General features: G+C 45.6%; 3 protein-coding genes across 5 annotated transcripts; 1 reads left to right on the forward strand and 2 right to left on the reverse strand.

Annotated features, from left to right (window-relative positions):
* fgl1 (fibrinogen-like 1) lies at positions 1 to 6525 on the forward strand. 2 transcript variants are annotated; one of them, XM_047018978.1, is made up of 10 exons: positions 1 to 155; positions 250 to 588; positions 817 to 921; positions 3823 to 3965; positions 4148 to 4316; positions 4595 to 4754; positions 4979 to 5076; positions 5212 to 5300; positions 5694 to 5881; positions 6050 to 6525. In XM_047018978.1, exons 1-10 carry the CDS (start codon positions 71 to 73, stop codon positions 6210 to 6212), a joined length of 1539 nt encoding a protein of 512 aa, XP_046874934.1. In that variant the 5' UTR covers positions 1 to 70; the 3' UTR covers positions 6213 to 6525. The 2 variants fall into 2 exon arrangements, with proteins under 2 accessions (XP_046874934.1, XP_046874925.1); XM_047018969.1 differs by having other exon boundaries at positions 16 to 155; positions 766 to 921.
* On the reverse strand, positions 6290 to 10636 carry si:ch211-274f20.2 (calmegin). The gene is made up of 12 exons (XM_047018992.1): positions 10594 to 10636; positions 10388 to 10450; positions 10197 to 10270; positions 9576 to 9634; positions 9172 to 9313; positions 8994 to 9075; positions 8528 to 8720; positions 8005 to 8291; positions 7544 to 7663; positions 7108 to 7210; positions 6912 to 6985; positions 6290 to 6812 (listed from the first exon to the last, which is right to left on the reverse strand). The coding sequence occupies exons 2-12, from the start codon at positions 10448 to 10450 to the stop codon at positions 6804 to 6806; spliced, it is 1206 nt and encodes a 401-aa protein (XP_046874948.1). The 5' UTR covers positions 10594 to 10636; the 3' UTR covers positions 6290 to 6803.
* A 507-nt stretch (positions 10637 to 11143) lies between these two features.
* LOC124485097 (cyclic nucleotide-gated cation channel-like) lies at positions 11144 to 15621 on the reverse strand. Of its 2 annotated transcripts, none has more exons than XM_047046550.1 (8): positions 15008 to 15621; positions 14575 to 14682; positions 14377 to 14487; positions 13832 to 14005; positions 13503 to 13610; positions 13295 to 13401; positions 12274 to 13037; positions 11144 to 12105 (listed from the first exon to the last, which is right to left on the reverse strand). In XM_047046550.1, the coding sequence occupies exons 2-8, from the start codon at positions 14679 to 14681 to the stop codon at positions 11440 to 11442; spliced, it is 2037 nt and encodes a 678-aa protein (XP_046902506.1). In that variant the 5' UTR covers position 14682; positions 15008 to 15621; the 3' UTR covers positions 11144 to 11439. The 2 variants fall into 2 exon arrangements, with proteins under 2 accessions (XP_046902506.1, XP_046902421.1); XM_047046465.1 differs by having other exon boundaries at positions 13832 to 14206.
* Between the last annotated feature and the right edge of the window lie 4 nt (positions 15622 to 15625).

Genomic DNA, 15625 nt, shown 5'->3' on the forward strand with positions numbered 1-15625 from the left:
AGACATGAAGAGTTCTGCTGTGACAGGGTCATCAGTGACTGGGGAAAGGCAGCTGTGAATAGATGCATTCATGTCAAGCATGTCAGGGGGTCGTTGTCAAGGAAATATGATGGTTCGACTGGGACTCTTGATGATCTTCCCTGCATTGTGTCATTGTAAGATATTTCTGCATTTCTCCTGTATGAATTCACGTTTTTATTTATTGTTTGTGTATCAATATTCCTCAACCACACTATCCTATGTTCTCAGGCTTGGAGAGCTTCTGTGATGCCACACAGGGTGTAACTTACTGTTACACACCTCTGGGAGGAACAATGTCGCGTCAGCTGGTGTTTGATGCAAATGAATTAGAGCTTGAATTTAAAAAGAGTCAATATAAAGTTGGTGAAAACATATTAAAAAAAAAAAATTATCATACCAAAGTGTATTTCGATGGACCCTGGAAAAATCGGTCACACTTTTATGTCAACAACGGGACACTGAGGATAACTGACATGGAGCAGACTGACTATGGGGATTATATCTTGACTATGCATAATATAAATGGTACATTTCTGAAAAATCAAAAAATACAGCTGCTTGTTGGAGGTAGGAGATTTGTTATCATAACTGCTTATGGAAACACACACGCTCACATTACATTCTCTTGACATTCTAACCAAACCATACACCCAATGTAACACAAACAAATATTTGGCAAATGTTTGAATGAACCCCAATTAAAATATGCCTGTGTTAACTGTATGTATGTGTGCTGTTGTGAAGGAACACAGCATGAAGGAGGGCTATTCTGCTGTTCTTGTTCACCTTGTGCAGGTGGGCTCTCTTGGCTGGTTGTCATCAGCTCTCTAGCAGCTGTGGTTCTGATGGCTGTGCTTGGGTACTATTTTCTGAGGCGAAGGAGGCAGCAGCCGACACCAGGTAACTGTTTCTCCCTGGGAGCTACTTATCCAGGGCTCTCAAACCCTGTTGCTGCATAGCTGCATTCAGGTTTGCTTTCATCCTGACCCCAGTTGTTACTAGTCGAATTCCTGTAGTAAAACCAGATCATTGTCAGAATTAGGTGTTCAAAATCTTGGTTAGAATGAAAATTTACGGTGTGGTACTTTTCCATGTGTAGGGTTGGAAAGCCCTCTACTGCCAATAAGTCTAAAACAACATGAGTTAACTGTGGAAGCTTAACAAAGTGTGAAGCAAATATTTCACAATCAGCAATGTGACTAACCTCATCAAGTTTCAACAGACTTGTGTCAGCAACACTGTCTCCCCACAGTGTCATTTCTTTTCCAATGATACTGACACAATGTGTCTATTTGTAAAATAGGGCAGAGAGTGCATTGGAGTTTCCTGGTAGCTCACCAGATAAGCCAAGGCCTTACCACAGTGGCCTGGGTTTGAATCCGGTCAGGCCCTTTGCTGCATGTCATCCACTCTCTCCCCTACATTCCTGGCCCCTCTATACTGTCTCTGTAAAAAGTCAAAAAAGCAGAAAGGCCCAAGAAATATATAAAAAAGGAGTGCATGTTGTGTCCTTAGAGGCACTAAATGTAAGCCCTTTGTGATGATGAGGACAAGGTGCATCACCAGGGGCGTTGTTAGACCCTTTTTACTGGGGCACGTGCCCCAGTATAAATCTGCTGTGCCCCAGTAAAATCTAAAGTTTGAGTTTTAACAATTTACTTTATTAGTCAGTGCATTAATTTAGATTGATAATCCCGTAAAAAATGTACACAGTATCCCAATCAACGCTTGTAAAGTCAAAGCAGTTTAACCAAAAACACAAACCGATGCACGCAAAATTCCATGTCTGCGTCCTGTTCTGAGCTGGCCAAATATCCACTGCAGCGCGCACACAGAAGTAGGTGTCAGACTCGCAAAACAAGTCAGAATTGAGGTAGGCTAAGAAAACATCACAAAACTAAAGAAAGTTTCTAAATGATATGCCTACCGATCATCCTATTTTGACTAAAACATAAAAATAATATTACATGAAGCTCAAAAAAACAGTATTTGCGCTCAAATGAATGGGAAAGAAATGTGCACGCTCACAACTATTGATGTCCCTGCCAAAGCTGATACCAAACCTGTGTCCCTGAACTGTTGTACAGTGGGTTAAGCTAGGGGAGTTTCTATAGCCTTGTAATGCATTGTGCGCACCAAGCTTCAAAGAAAAAAAAGGGAAATGAATAGGGGCCTGTGCCCCTGTAGAGTTTTATGTCTAACAACGCCCCTGTGCATCACAGCCGTAGTCAAACATCAGTACTCAGCTAACTTCCTTTTGAGTCAGCATTGTAAAAAGGTGTGAAGTGCAGACGTTTTTTGTTAGTTTTTTTGTTTTTGTTCCCTTTCCCAACAAAATATTTTGAGCACTCCTTCTGGAAAAGGAAAGCAACTTTGGGGAGTTATCAATACATGTTTTATCATACATAAGCCTAATATGTAATATATTCTTAAATCACAGTAACTACTGCTCTCATCTCCACAGACACTGTAAAAAATCAAGAAATTTTCTATGCAAGTATCGATGTTTCAAAGATAGCAGAGCGGCACAGAAAGGAGAAGGAGGGGGTGCAGTATGATGAGGACAACGTGAGGGTCCAGCCGGGGGAGGTGCAGTATGGACAGATTCGGGTTCTGGAACAGTCTGAAAGGAAGATAGACAAGCCAAATGTGGAAGAAACCATTTATGCTGGTATACAGCTTGGACAGTGAGGTTGAATACATTTGAATTCACATATGGCTGTGGGAATTATGCATTTTATTCTATGTAAAAAGAAATAAAACATCATTTGTTTATATTGGTTTTATGGGGTTCTTTGCAAAAATATTTAATTGCACATTTAATTGTATTAAGTAATTAAATAGAGTGCATTATTTATATTGATTTTGTATGTCTGTAGGCTACTTCTGTCCAACTGTAAAATAAAGCAATCAATAAAAAGCCAAAACTCATTGAGAATTCAAATAAAACAACCATTTCCATACATCGTCAATGTTTTTGTTTAAGTTCTCAAAAAATCCTACCTGTAACTGAACAACTAACAGGATGTGTTAAAATACTACAGTTTGAGGAACTCTCCAGAATCAGGCAGTAGCAGCACAACACTGTGTGTGTGTGTGTTGGGGGGGAGGGGTATTTGGGGGCATGAAATGGGAGAGTTATGTGTGATCTTACTTCTCCTGAACCACAGTTTTATCTAACTCAAACTTGTAATCAACTGCGACTGAGTTTGACCCTGAATCACCAGGATGTTACAGGCTTCAGTCAGGGGAAGACATGATCAGATATTAACCCACCTCAAGTATATATGAGAAAATATTTGGAAGCTAACTCTAAACATTTTGTGTTGTTCATTTTTCATTCCCAGTTCAACCGTAGGATGTCACCTTCAGAAGATGCGTCACACATATTTTGTCGATTACTTTATATCTGTAGCAAATCAGGCATCCCCCCCACTCCCCCTCCCCCCCACTCGTCTGTGTGAGCCTGCGCATACGTGTGTATCTGTGTGTGTGCCTCAGGACATACTGATTACCCTGGAAACATTTAACATGAACTGTTTTGTTGTCTCAAAACAGTAGGGCGGGCTGAGGGCTTCAGCTTTGAATATTGGAGTGTGATTGGTTTAAGATGTTTAGCAAATATCCACCCAACATAACACTTCTGTAACTCAGCCCCCCAAGATTGTTGTTCAGCCTCAGTTTCCTCAGAGTCCTGCCCACATTCCACAGGAGGTTGCAGGATGAGACGTTTTTTGAAAATATACTCAAATCTTCTGCCCTAGAACAATTCATCTGGTACGGTTCTCCCTGTCTACTCAGATCCTGTACGGTTCTGTCCGTCTGTCTGGTGGGAACCACGTTCCGTTCTGTTTTCCTGTCTGGACCAGGTCAGACCAAACAAGATGGAAACCTCAAAGCTGCTTCTCATCGGGGTATTAGTCCTCCAATGTTGCTGTGTGTGTGTAAGTATTCAACAGCATCATCTGCACAGTGACATCAGTCCTCGTGGATATCATCCCTACAGTTGTGCGTATGTGTGTGCGTCCATGTATGGATGTCTGCGTCTATGCATGGATCTGTGTGTCTATGCATGGATCTGTGTGTCTATGCATGGATGTGCGTGTCTATGCACATGTGTGTTTAGGCCTCACCTGAGTGTGAGCAGGAGACGGCTCGTCTGAGGCTCCAGCTGCGTACGCTGGAGGCTCGGGTCCTGCAGCAGCAGCAGCTCATCCAGAGGCTCCAGAAGCAGAACAAGGCCGAGTCTGAGGACCTGGGCCAGCTCCACCTGCTGCCAGGGCACCTCTACAGAGGTCAGCCCCCTCAGAACCCTCACATCCACCTAGTAGAACCATGACCTAGCTGCATAGGCTTAAACGTCACCACACAAGGCCACAGAAGATCCTGTTTGGAACTTCTCCTGTCAGGACACCAGGATATTAACCATATTCGGACCTAGTCCTGTCTAAATACCAGGATGTTAACCATATTTGGCCCTTGTAGTGTCCAACCAGCTAGATATCAAGCATATTTAGACTTCTTGTCTTGTTCGGATGCCAGGATGTTAACCATACTTGGACGTCCTGTCCAGACTGTGCCCACATCTACAACAACGGGTCCAAGAAGAGTGGAATGTACATGATCCAGCCAGTGGGAAGCCCCGCCCAGGTGACAGTGTTCTGTGACATGGCAGAGGGAGGAGGATGGACCGTCATCCAGCGCCGCACTGATGGGAGTCAATCTTTCAACAAGTAACACACCCTGCCACACACAGTGGCTAATACAGACCTTTATACTGGATATCCATCCAATGTACTGTTTATTTGATATCCTTTATCTAATACGCACCACATTATGTCTCATACACACCTCATCTCTGAACACACCTCACATTAGACCTCATTGAGCAAACGTTTGGTATGGTAATACACACCTTATGACAAAGTTGAACTCATCATCTCTGGCTGCTTCATAGGCCTTGGGCTGACTTTAAGCAGGGATTTGGGGACTTTCAGTCGGGCAAGGGGGAGTTCTGGCTGGGGAACGATAATCTGCACTATCTGACATCACAAGGTAAAAAGGTTTTTGTAAAAAAAGTACAGCCCATACATAATTTGACCAAATGTGGAACCCTTTCTTTAGACAGAAAGATGTGTGTGAGATTGAGGACATGAGGCCAGTGATGTCAGCCTCCACTTCTCCCCCCAGGTGAATACAGTCTGAGGGTCAACATGGAGGACTTTGAGAGATCTCGGCGCTTTGCAGAATACAGCAGCATCAAAGTAGCAGACGAAGAGGTGTTTGAGATCTCTACTCCTTACAATACTGAATGTGTGAGAACCTTATATGGTCAACCTTATCGCAGACACAAATGCAGAACCTTCCCGGACTTATGTTCTCTAGACACTTCCCGGTTGTACTGCATATGTGTGGGCTGTGGTTGGGCTGTTAACTATCAGTAAACAAAACATCAAAAGTGCACTAACCCTATCCCATTCCAGTTATCGCAAATCGACAGACAGGAAGTAGGTTGTCTAACGACAGTTTACCTGTCAAGCGTCTGTGACTGCCTAGCATTCATCCACTTGTACTTTACGTAGGCTATATAATACTAGTTTGGAAGTAGCCTATATTGACAGATAGCCTACATTATATGTTGTTGCCTACAAATACATGCTGTTTGTCTGTAGCATCACTATCAGCTGCAGTTTGGAGCGTACTCTGGGACGGCAGGAGACTCCCTGTCAGGGAGCTACCACCCGGAAGTGCAGTGGTGGGCCAGCCACCAGGGCATGAAGTTCAGCACCTACGACAGGGACAACGACCGCTACGACGGCAACTGCGCGCAAGAAGACAAATCTGGCTGGTGGTTTAACAGGTCGCTCTCAGCTGGCCAAACTACTCATTTACAATTGCCAAATCGTACAGTTTAGTTTAAACTGGTTGTGTGTTTGCACATTTGACCCACACTGTAGTGTACTCCTTTGCGAAGGTGTGTGGATTTTATCCGGTCTTGATTCAGACTTTTCTGTTTCCTGTCCACTAGGTGTCACTCCGCTAATCTAAACGGCATGTACCACCGAGGGGCCTACAGCGCGATGACGGACGATGGAATGGTATGGTACACCTGGCACGGCTGGTGGTACTCCCTCAAGTCTGTCGTCATGAAGATACGCCCGGCCGGCTTTGAGTCCAACACAGTTCCGTGATCAGCTCCGTTATAGCGCGCTGAGAGTGACATCATATTAAGTCAGCTATTCAGATTTATATGCTTAAAATACAGTATGCATTCACCCATTGGCTGCTCCAAATGGGAATTTATTTTACATAGATTGTTAGACTGTACAATGTCAATCAAAAAGTTGCCATGCTATCCATAATCAAGTGACAAACACCAATAAACGTGCAAAGGGCATGTAAATGCATGTTGACACACTTCATTTCCAGTCAAACCATAAGTCTCTAACTGTAAACATGTTGTCAGATAAGCCAACCAATAATAAAGCATTCCTTATCAAAATGTTTCTTTGCAATTTGGAGTAATTCATGATTGTTTGGATGGTACCCATGAACGAACTCCAGATTTAGGACGTTTAGAGAGTTTTTAGGATAACAACTTAATAACTGGATTGTTATTGGAATTGTATCGATTGTCTCAAGGATTTTAATGATAAAAACAAAGAATTTGACTCATCTCTTTACACATACAGTATATACACACACATACTCTATCACAGCTTTTGAATACTGTAACCGTGCAGCTTGGAAGTCACCTCTTGAATTACTTGGAGATAGTCTGCTCACCGAGCCTATTAAAGGGCACAGACATACACAACAGACATACACAAACAAATCACTGACAAGATTTCAATACTGTACACTGTATATAAAGTGAGTAGCGTACTCACTTTTAGCTCCAGGTCAGATTTTTTCTGAGCCCTCTGAGAATCTCTCTTCCTGGCTACTGCTCCTCTCACTGATCCTATACACACACATACATACTTTAGGTACAACAATAAACAGATTGTGCTTAGGGTGTGTCTGATGTGTTGTCATGGGATCGTGGTGTGTGTTCATGTTGTCATGGGATCATGGTCATCTCACCATATTCCTGAGGGCTTCTGGGTAGTTCAGAGTCTTGGGGATCATCTGGTTGCAGCTCATCTGACTTCTTATAGTAGTAGTCCTGGTCAGGGGGGCCAAATCTCTGCCCAGTGCACACACACACAAACACACACACACAGGCAGGTTCGTTTTACTGGCCTAGTGAGGACCGACAATTCAAAACCATTCAAAATCATTTCATCCCTAACCACCCTAACCCTAATCGTAACACCACTAAATCCCCCAAGAAATAGCATTTAGAAGTTTTGGGGACCAGAAAGAATTCCCCACAAGGTGGGTTCATTCTTAGTTTACTACCCTTGTGAGGACATCTGATCCCCATAAGGGTAGTTAAGCAGGACCACACACACACACATTTAGAAAGGTGAGGTGAGCCAAGGTGTGTCATGGTACTGTGGGGGGTCAAAGGTCACACCTTGTCGGGCCACATGAAGCTGATGAAGAGGATGGTGGGAAGGCCGACGGTGAAGACGTAGACGCCCCAGAGCCATGGGCGCGCGGCCGTGGCCAACAGGAGGCGCTCCAGGAGACTGGGCTGAGAGGGAACACACGCACACAACACACACGCACACAACACACACGCAATACATACACATGCAACACACACAACACACACGCAACACACATCCAACCCAAGCACAACACATAGGCAACACACATGAGTGATACACACAATACACAACAAACTCCCTGTGGTTCAATGTATCTAAGGCAGCAACGCAAATATTACCACCACATATTTTTTCACATCCCCTATTACAGATACAGAGAGGGGAAGGAAAATGGAAGAAAGAACTGGTGAGGGAAGTGAGAGGAAAATAAGCAGACAGAGAAGTAGTACTGAAGAACAAAAAAAGGAATGACAGAAATACAGACCATATATCTTTTTTCCCAAGTATCCTGTGTCCATTGTTGAGCTAACTCCAAATTGCTGCACAACAGGATGTTGTCAAACATCACTTGCCCCCTCAGAGACCATAGCTCCAGACCCAGCGCCTCCACAGAACCAAGGCCCAGACCCTCTGATTGGCTGGGTGGCTTAATGTTGGGTATTGATTGGCTTTGAGGAAATTCTGAGGGGTGGTCCATGTCTGTTTGAAGGATTCCCTCACTGATAAGTGACAGGTCAATGAGAATCTCATATTTGCCATCTGGGAAGAGACCTAGACACACAAACACAGACACACACACATACACAAACACTGGTGAAGAGGTAGAAACTGACTTACAGAACAATAGAACCAAAAACAGATTCATATTTGGCAATTAAGTATAAACTAACAGAAGCTATAGGGTTATAGACAAACACATATACCATGGTATAAACTAACATGGCTGTGGAAGTATAAACTAATGTAGTGTGAAGCCATATAGACCAGAGGATAGAGGTGTAACCAACGGAGAGTGTAGAGGTGGGATTTGCGATCCGTGAAATAGCCCTTCAGGTCGCCGTCGGGCTGAGGGGCGTGTCTCTGCTGCCGTTGGCCCGTGCGAGGATCTGTTACCGTGACGATGAGGTGCATTTTGTGGTTGCCGCCGCACATGTCAGGTCCAAACATGACAGAGTAGGGAGTGACATCACTGAACTGGCTCTGTAAAGGATACGCACAAACACACGTAGCGTACACTTCAACACGGTGGCTCTGACATGAGAAGAATTCAACCACAGTGGGCTGTATCAGATAAGACTGGAAATTCTTAATCAGTGATGCACACATTTATACACGATTTATTGTTTCCTGTTGATTTTTGAGTCCAGATTAAGCAATTGTTATATTGAGGGTCGCTTTATGATATATTATAACACTGAGGGATGGATGATTGATGGTTTATTAGACAGAAGACCAGATCAGTGATGAACTCACCAGTCTGAGTTGATCAGAGAGAGACAACAGCTTGATGTACGCTCCACTACACTCTACCCCTTCCATAAACATCACCTCGTACCTGCGCACACACAACGTGTGGACATGTTTCATCTGTATGGTTGTGTGTCTGTGTGTGTATGGGGTGGGGGGGTGTAAGCGAGAGTGAGAGACATACTGCAGGCAGAGCGGTGAGTTTCTGAAGTGGAAGGGTGTGTGTAAGTAGGCAGCAACAGCGTGGTGTCTCCCAGATGACTTCATCACCAGAGCTTTGTTCCCAGGGTGCATTTCTGCCTCTCGCTCCTCTATGGCCCAGTCCCCTGATGAGGCAAGGAAAAACCCTTTCATCCAAAAGCTATCACATAACTCCAAACTAAAAAACGATGACAAAGTATAAAACAGTAGCCATCATCTCCCAGATTATAAAGCTATCATTGTCTGCATTGATTTTCTATGGAATGCACACATTAAATCGGTAAACACTCCTACCTGCTCTATGTTTAATAATACCCTCTGAAATGACTTCCTCTAAACTTTGATCCCTGAACCCTGTCCACTTCCTTTCTCTTCCTGCTTACCTACCATCATACAAGAGAGAGACGGTATCCTCCTCTCTGACAGCCTGGGAACGAACCCACCTCCTACACACACACACACACACACACACACACACACACACACACAGCAGATTAGTCAAAGGCTGTGTACCATGACAAACACAGGCTAGATACATTTGCCTAATACGGTTTACTGCTAAGAATGCCTAATCAATAATGTATAGATACTAGTAGTTTCGGCAACACTTTCCATGAAATAACATGTAACTGCATCGCAATACCTACAGTTACAACATTGTTGTTACACAGGGACTACTGTGTACACTTAAAGTTTACAATGAAAGTTATCAGAGGTTAAGCTTTCCAGGGGTAAGTGGATTTTAACATTGCTTCTACTGCCTCCTTACAACATCCACTTACCCCTTAGAGCCCTTCCCCAAACTGTGCCTTCTTATACGTAATAGCCTATACTGCTAATACTCCTTCATACTGTTTATGACAAAGCAGCTTCCATATACACACAATGTTGTTACTAAAGGTCTGTTTGTTCTGTGGTTTAGGTACAGAACAAACAGTCTAGGTACAGAAAGTCTGTCTGTATTTTCTATGTAAACTTCAGCGGGATATAAATGCTGACGAGACGCACCTGTCCAGAGGACCAGAGTCAAACGACTCCGCAAAATGAGCTCTCTCTGGGACAGGAGGAGAGATGTAGGAAGTCTGTTGTGGAGAGAGGAGAGTCATGATCCATACACGCATGGAAGACAAAGACTTGTGAAAGCCAGCCTGGCAGGGTTGATGACAGAGGGACCCTTAGGTACTGACAGCAGAACTGACCTGGGCCTCAGTGGAGCACCACGATGACACACAGGCCAACAGCAAACAGGTCAGCATTAGCATCTGGGACACGGGAAAACAGGAACCAGACCAGGTACAAGATTAAGTACGGTGCAGTTCTAGTATTTGAGCATTCCTAGCAGTTTATCCATTAACAAAACTCTCACACACACATAGATACAAATACACAAAGTCATTGGGTTCACCTTGTGAGGGCTTCTTTTGTTACCGCAAGGCTTTGACACACCAGCACAGCTTTACTGAAAGTCCTGGTCATTCTGGACTTTGACCCCAAGTCTGTCGTCTCCATGGCAACAAAGGAGCTTTGCCCCACTTTGCTGACTTTAACATTGGTAGCCCTGACCTGAAGGTTGATTCAGATTCACGTTTGTGTTCAGATACAGATAACTAATACAGACATTCAAATCATCACGTCCTGGTTAAAGATTTAATCAGTCACAGCAAAATAACTACAGCAGTAACAGTTAAATCCGCCAGCTTAACTGGCAAAGCAATGTTTTTAGGAGGTTTAGTTGACTCAGGACTGAGGTCCAAGACAGTAGATGTGCAGGTAAGGTTGGAAGCATTACTGAGGAGCAACACAGTGATCTGGTAGACAGGACCCCAACCTATGGCTACTGTGTGCAATATGTGGCAATAGAAACTAAGAAACGGAACAATAACAGTAGACTGTACTTTATTACTTATATGATATATTACATAATCATACAGGAAATCAAACATCCACTGCATTAACAGATAAACAACCAAATGTAGCTAGCTGCCAATACTAGTTAAACATTGTAATACATGACAAAACCTTTTTTGGTTGCCAAGTCTTATCGTGCCCAGGTCATTTTGGCCTACGGTGTTCATAAAAGTAAGCCCATCTAGACAAATCTTATCAACACAAATAAAGAGTTCCCATTATAGCATTATAAATATCGACATGGGCAACAACATATAGTAGCAATATAATAATTATTGTTAGCGTACAGTACTAAGAAAAGGATTTCATGAAGATCTTATCGAAAGTACATGGCAACAGCTTCTCATAGCTGGATGTTGATCTCGCTGCGTATTCCGTCTCCCCAGACGCTCTCGCTTCCATCCACGTCAGACAGGAAACCACTTCCGGTGGCCGCCATATTTACGCTGCGTTCCAGCCCCGTGATTCGCTGTTTGAGTCGGAGCTGCGTCGCCGCGTACTCGCTCTGCAGTCGGGCCAGGCGGGTCTGCAGGCGGTCCAGACACGCCTCCAGCCTGTCCACCTTCTGCTCCAGCTCCTCCGCCCCCAGGCCAGACACACCCCCTTCCTCCAGGAGCCCCTCCTTCTGCAGGATGTCCCGCCCCCTCTGCTCCAGCTGCAGCCGAGCGTGAGGAAACTCGGTGAGCGCCTCCATCAGGTCGCGCTTGGACAGGCAGAAGAGGTCTGAGTATCCCAGACTGCGGATGTTGGCCGTGCGTCGGTTGCCCATCTTGCTGCCGCGGATGTTGAGGATGCTGATCTCTCCGAAGCAGCTTCCCGCCGTCAGGACGGCCAGCTGGGTGGCGCCGTCCTCGCCGACCACCGCCAAGCGGCCATCTTTGATGATGTACATCTCCTTGCCGATGTCGCCCTTGCGGCAGATGTAGTCGCCCGGACTGAACACCTGGGGGCGCAGTTTCAGCACCAGCTCAACCAGTAGGCCTGCCTCGCAGTCCTGGAAGATACGGACCTGGGGGTGAAGGGGTAGTGGGGAAGGATCGGGGGGTTAGGGTCAGAATCAGGGGGAGTAGAGAGGGGTGTGATACGCAACATCACATAAAGGGAGACAGACACAATGGCAACATACAAGCGCAAGAGACTGATGTGAAATGTATACACTTGGGTTTGTATTACATACCTTTTTCAATGTCTCTAGATGGACATTTATGGCTATCTCTGCTTTCAGCTTATTAGGGAGGCTCTTTAGCACTTCCTGTTCGTCCACAGCTTTCTGATTGGTCCAGAGGTAGTCGAACCAGCGAATGACGCGAGCCTCCAGGTCTTTGCTGACGTGGCGAAACTGCATATAGTGCTTGATGGCATCCATGCGACTCTGAAACTCGGTGCGCGTGGCGTTCATGTTGGAGATCATGGCGCCCACGTTCCCCACGATGGAGGCGAAGATCAAAACCCCGACCAGGAAGTCGAAGACCACAAACAGGAACTCCTCGTCTCTGACCGGGGGCGGGGTCTCTCCGATGGTGGTCAGGGTGAGGGTGGACCAGTAGAGGCAGTAGACGTACCCCCGAGTCAAGGTGCCAAAGCCTGGCTCGGACGAGTTGGGGTAGACCCAGGAGTCGGAGCCCAGGCCCAGGGCCTTGGAGAAGCTATAGTAGATGCAGGCGTTCCAGTGGATGATAACCAGGATGTACAGGACCAGGTTGCAGATACGGAAGGCGTTGGGGTAGTTAGTGCGCGTCTCGGTGCGGTCGAAGAACTCGAACATGCGGTTGAAGCGGAGCAGGCGGTTGAAGCGGAGCAGGGGGGTGTGGATGCCCAGGGTGAGGTAGAGGAGGTCGGTGGGAAGGATGGACACCACGTCTAGCTTGAACTGGAGCGTGCGCAGGTAGCTGTCTCTCAGCTTGGTCAGTTCCTTCACCAGCAGCCCTTGCTCCAGGTAGCCTGAGACACACGTACATTTACGATAAGATGTAACCAGGTTAGGTTGTGGTCGGATTAGGGTTTGATTAGGTTCAAGTTCAACTCTTTTTTTGTCTGATGCACAGAACGACGCAAGGTCAGACTGGGCACTGAAATTATTAGGACAAGACAATGCAAAGCAACCTGGCATAACAGAACAACAAGTATTCAGTTTAAATTAGATAACTTCTATGATAGCTCAAATATAACAAGGTTTATTATATTAGGTGCTGTGTTACCTGTTCTCAGTCTGACTACCATGTCCAGGATGTAAAGGCTGTCGCACAGGTAATCCAGAACCAGCCACACCACCGCGCCTCGAATCTGCAACTCATCAAAACAGGCCCTACACACACACGTTTACAAAGGTACAGTATGCACTGACAGCTTGTGTCACTGATGTGTTTTGGGTTGCCAGGTTGGAGGCTGAGAGCTGCAATACCTTACCTGGCCACCAGGAGGCACCAGTTGTAGAGTACAGCAGTGGCGATAATGATCAGCCAGTGGTAATAAACGTCATCAGCTGGAGCGAGGACCAAGACGTCTGACTTCCGACTACACAAGCACACGCCCACACACACCCAGACACACAGAATCAATATTAAAAATCAACATCTTTACTAGCTAACTATACCTATGTCAATGTAGAGTACATCTATGTATATATATACAGTATATTGTATGTTGTGTATATGTCTCTTGATGGTTGTGTGTTTTGTGCTCATATACTGTATGTGTGTTGTGCTTATCTCCAGGTGTGCGTGTGGTAACCATACGTGGGCCTGGCGTGGTCAGCGTCAGAGGCGTCGGGGTGGGTGTGGCTGATGCGACTGGGCGGGGCCTGCAGCTCAGGCCCTCTGAAGCGTTCCAGGAAGGAATCTGGACGCTCCTCCTCCTCCAAGAGGCTCTTGTGGGCCCACTCTCTCAGAGTCACCACCATGCTGACCAATCTGGGGAAGGAAGGACTCAACACCTCACTGACCAATCTGGGGAGAGGAGTCAATACCATACCGACCAATCTGGGGAGAGGAGTCAATACCATACTGACCAATCTGCGGAGAGGAGTCAATACCATACTGACCATTCTGGGGAGAGGAGTCAATACCATACTGACCATTCTGGGGAGAGGAGTCAATACCATACTGACCAATCTGGGGAAAGGAGTCAATACCATACTGACCAATCTGGGGAAAGGAGTCAATATCGACTGATTGAGCAAAGAAAGGGCTTGAAGGGAAGACGGAGAGTGAGAGAGAAGACCTGAGGAATGAAGCCAGAGAAAGGCAGAGGAAAGAGAGAAGAGGACATTTATCTTCCTCACCTGGACAAGGCTCCTCTACCCCTGTATGAATTCTGGGAGTTGAGGCCCCTGCGATCAATTGTTGCCATCCTCTGTAATTCTGAGGACGTGTCATCACACATCGATTGTCCTCTATCCATACACAAACAAACAAACAAACATATATTAGTTGTGAGCAGTTTGATAAGCTCAGTGCTTGTGTGTGTTTACATTTCTTACCGGCTTCTGATACTGTCAGCTCTCTCTCCTTCTTCCTCAATCCAAGTTTTCACAGATAATCTGTGAGATGTCAAATCTGTACTCTCTCCCAACGCTTGCCCTGTCATTCTACACACACACACACACACATTATAACATGCAACACACATACACATAAATTAAGTGGTGGTGCAGTGTGTTTTAACTTTGTGGATTCAGAGAAAAAATGTTCATCTGACAGTGTGTGTTGTTACATTGTGTCAATTAAATCACAGTCAATCATCAAGGACAACCCAGTGCAGCAACTACCTGTATGGTAGGCATGGCAACATTTATTTTGCTAAAGAGAGGAGACAGAGAGCGAGAGAAGAGGGAAAGCATTTCCATTTCCCGATACCAGTGCTGCTGAAAGTTACCGTTTGCGTGTATAGTTCAAGAGATTTTTGGCACCAACCTGATCGACGATGACCTTTCGTTGAGAAACTTGGCTGCTTTCTGTTTCTGCTTGTTGAATGTTTGTTGCGTGTCTGTCCACCGTTCTTGTCTGTCTGCCTGCCTGTTTGCCCTTCTGCCTGTCTTATCTACCTGTGAGTCCACGTTCCTGTCTTTCTGCCTGTCAGTCTATCTGCCTGTGGGTCTGTCTAGGACAACAGGATGTCTGTAGGAAAACGAGGGATGAGCGTCGAGAGGAATAAAGGTGGAAAGATGAAAGAAGAAAATGATGACATGCACCCCCCGCCCCTACACACACACACACACACGCTCGCACAATTCATGTGTGGCAACATCTCACCCCTCAATCTGCAAAGCTCAACTCCAGCCCCTCTGCCTTTCTCATCCCCATCTGGATGTGTGCGAGTGTGAGTGTGCGTGTGCGCGCGAGCCGATCCTTTGTACAAGTGGGCTCATTGTTATTCAGGAAGCTCGTTTGAAGTGGGCTGGCAGTGTTGGTGAAGTGGGTGATGTGGGTGGACTGTGTGCGTGAAATCGTATAAAAGTGTTTGTCTGTGTTGATTCATGAGTTGGGACACTACATTTGATCTCCTGTCTAGGGGACCTACATCCACATCAC

Source organism: Hypomesus transpacificus, chromosome 1 (assembly GCF_021917145.1).
Source record: "Hypomesus transpacificus isolate Combined female chromosome 1, fHypTra1, whole genome shotgun sequence".
Taxonomy (NCBI): Eukaryota; Metazoa; Chordata; class Actinopteri; order Osmeriformes; family Osmeridae; genus Hypomesus; species Hypomesus transpacificus.

Excerpts from the sequence above, each read along its gene's own strand:
- fgl1 (XM_047018969.1), top strand. The coding sequence starts at position 71 with ATGTCAAGCATGTCAGGGGGTCGTTGTCAAGGAAATATGATGGTTCGA. Across the intron at positions 4,317-4,594 it reads GCCAGGGCACCTCTACAGAG|ACTGTGCCCACATCTACAAC; the intron begins GTCAGCCCCCTC and ends CGTCCTGTCCAG. Across the intron at positions 5,882-6,049 it reads TCTGGCTGGTGGTTTAACAG|GTGTCACTCCGCTAATCTAA; the intron begins GTCGCTCTCAGC and ends CCTGTCCACTAG.
- si:ch211-274f20.2 (XM_047018992.1), bottom strand. The coding sequence starts at position 10,450 with ATGCTAATGCTGACCTGTTTGCTGTTGGCCTGTGTGTCATCGTGGTGC. Across the intron at positions 7,664-8,004 it reads CTTGGGAAAAAAGATATATG|CCCAGTCTCCTGGAGCGCCT; the intron begins GTCTGTATTTCT and ends GTTCCCTCTCAG. Across the intron at positions 7,211-7,543 it reads GCTTCATGTGGCCCGACAAG|AGATTTGGCCCCCCTGACCA; the intron begins GTGTGACCTTTG and ends TGCACTGGGCAG.
- LOC124485097 (XM_047046465.1), bottom strand. The coding sequence starts at position 14,681 with ATGACAGGGCAAGCGTTGGGAGAGAGTACAGATTTGACATCTCACAGA. Across the intron at positions 13,038-13,294 it reads GGTAGTCAGACTGAGAACAG|GCTACCTGGAGCAAGGGCTG; the intron begins GTAACACAGCAC and ends CGTGTGTCTCAG. Across the intron at positions 12,106-12,273 it reads ATCTAGAGACATTGAAAAAG|GTCCGTATCTTCCAGGACTG; the intron begins GTATGTAATACA and ends CTTCACCCCCAG.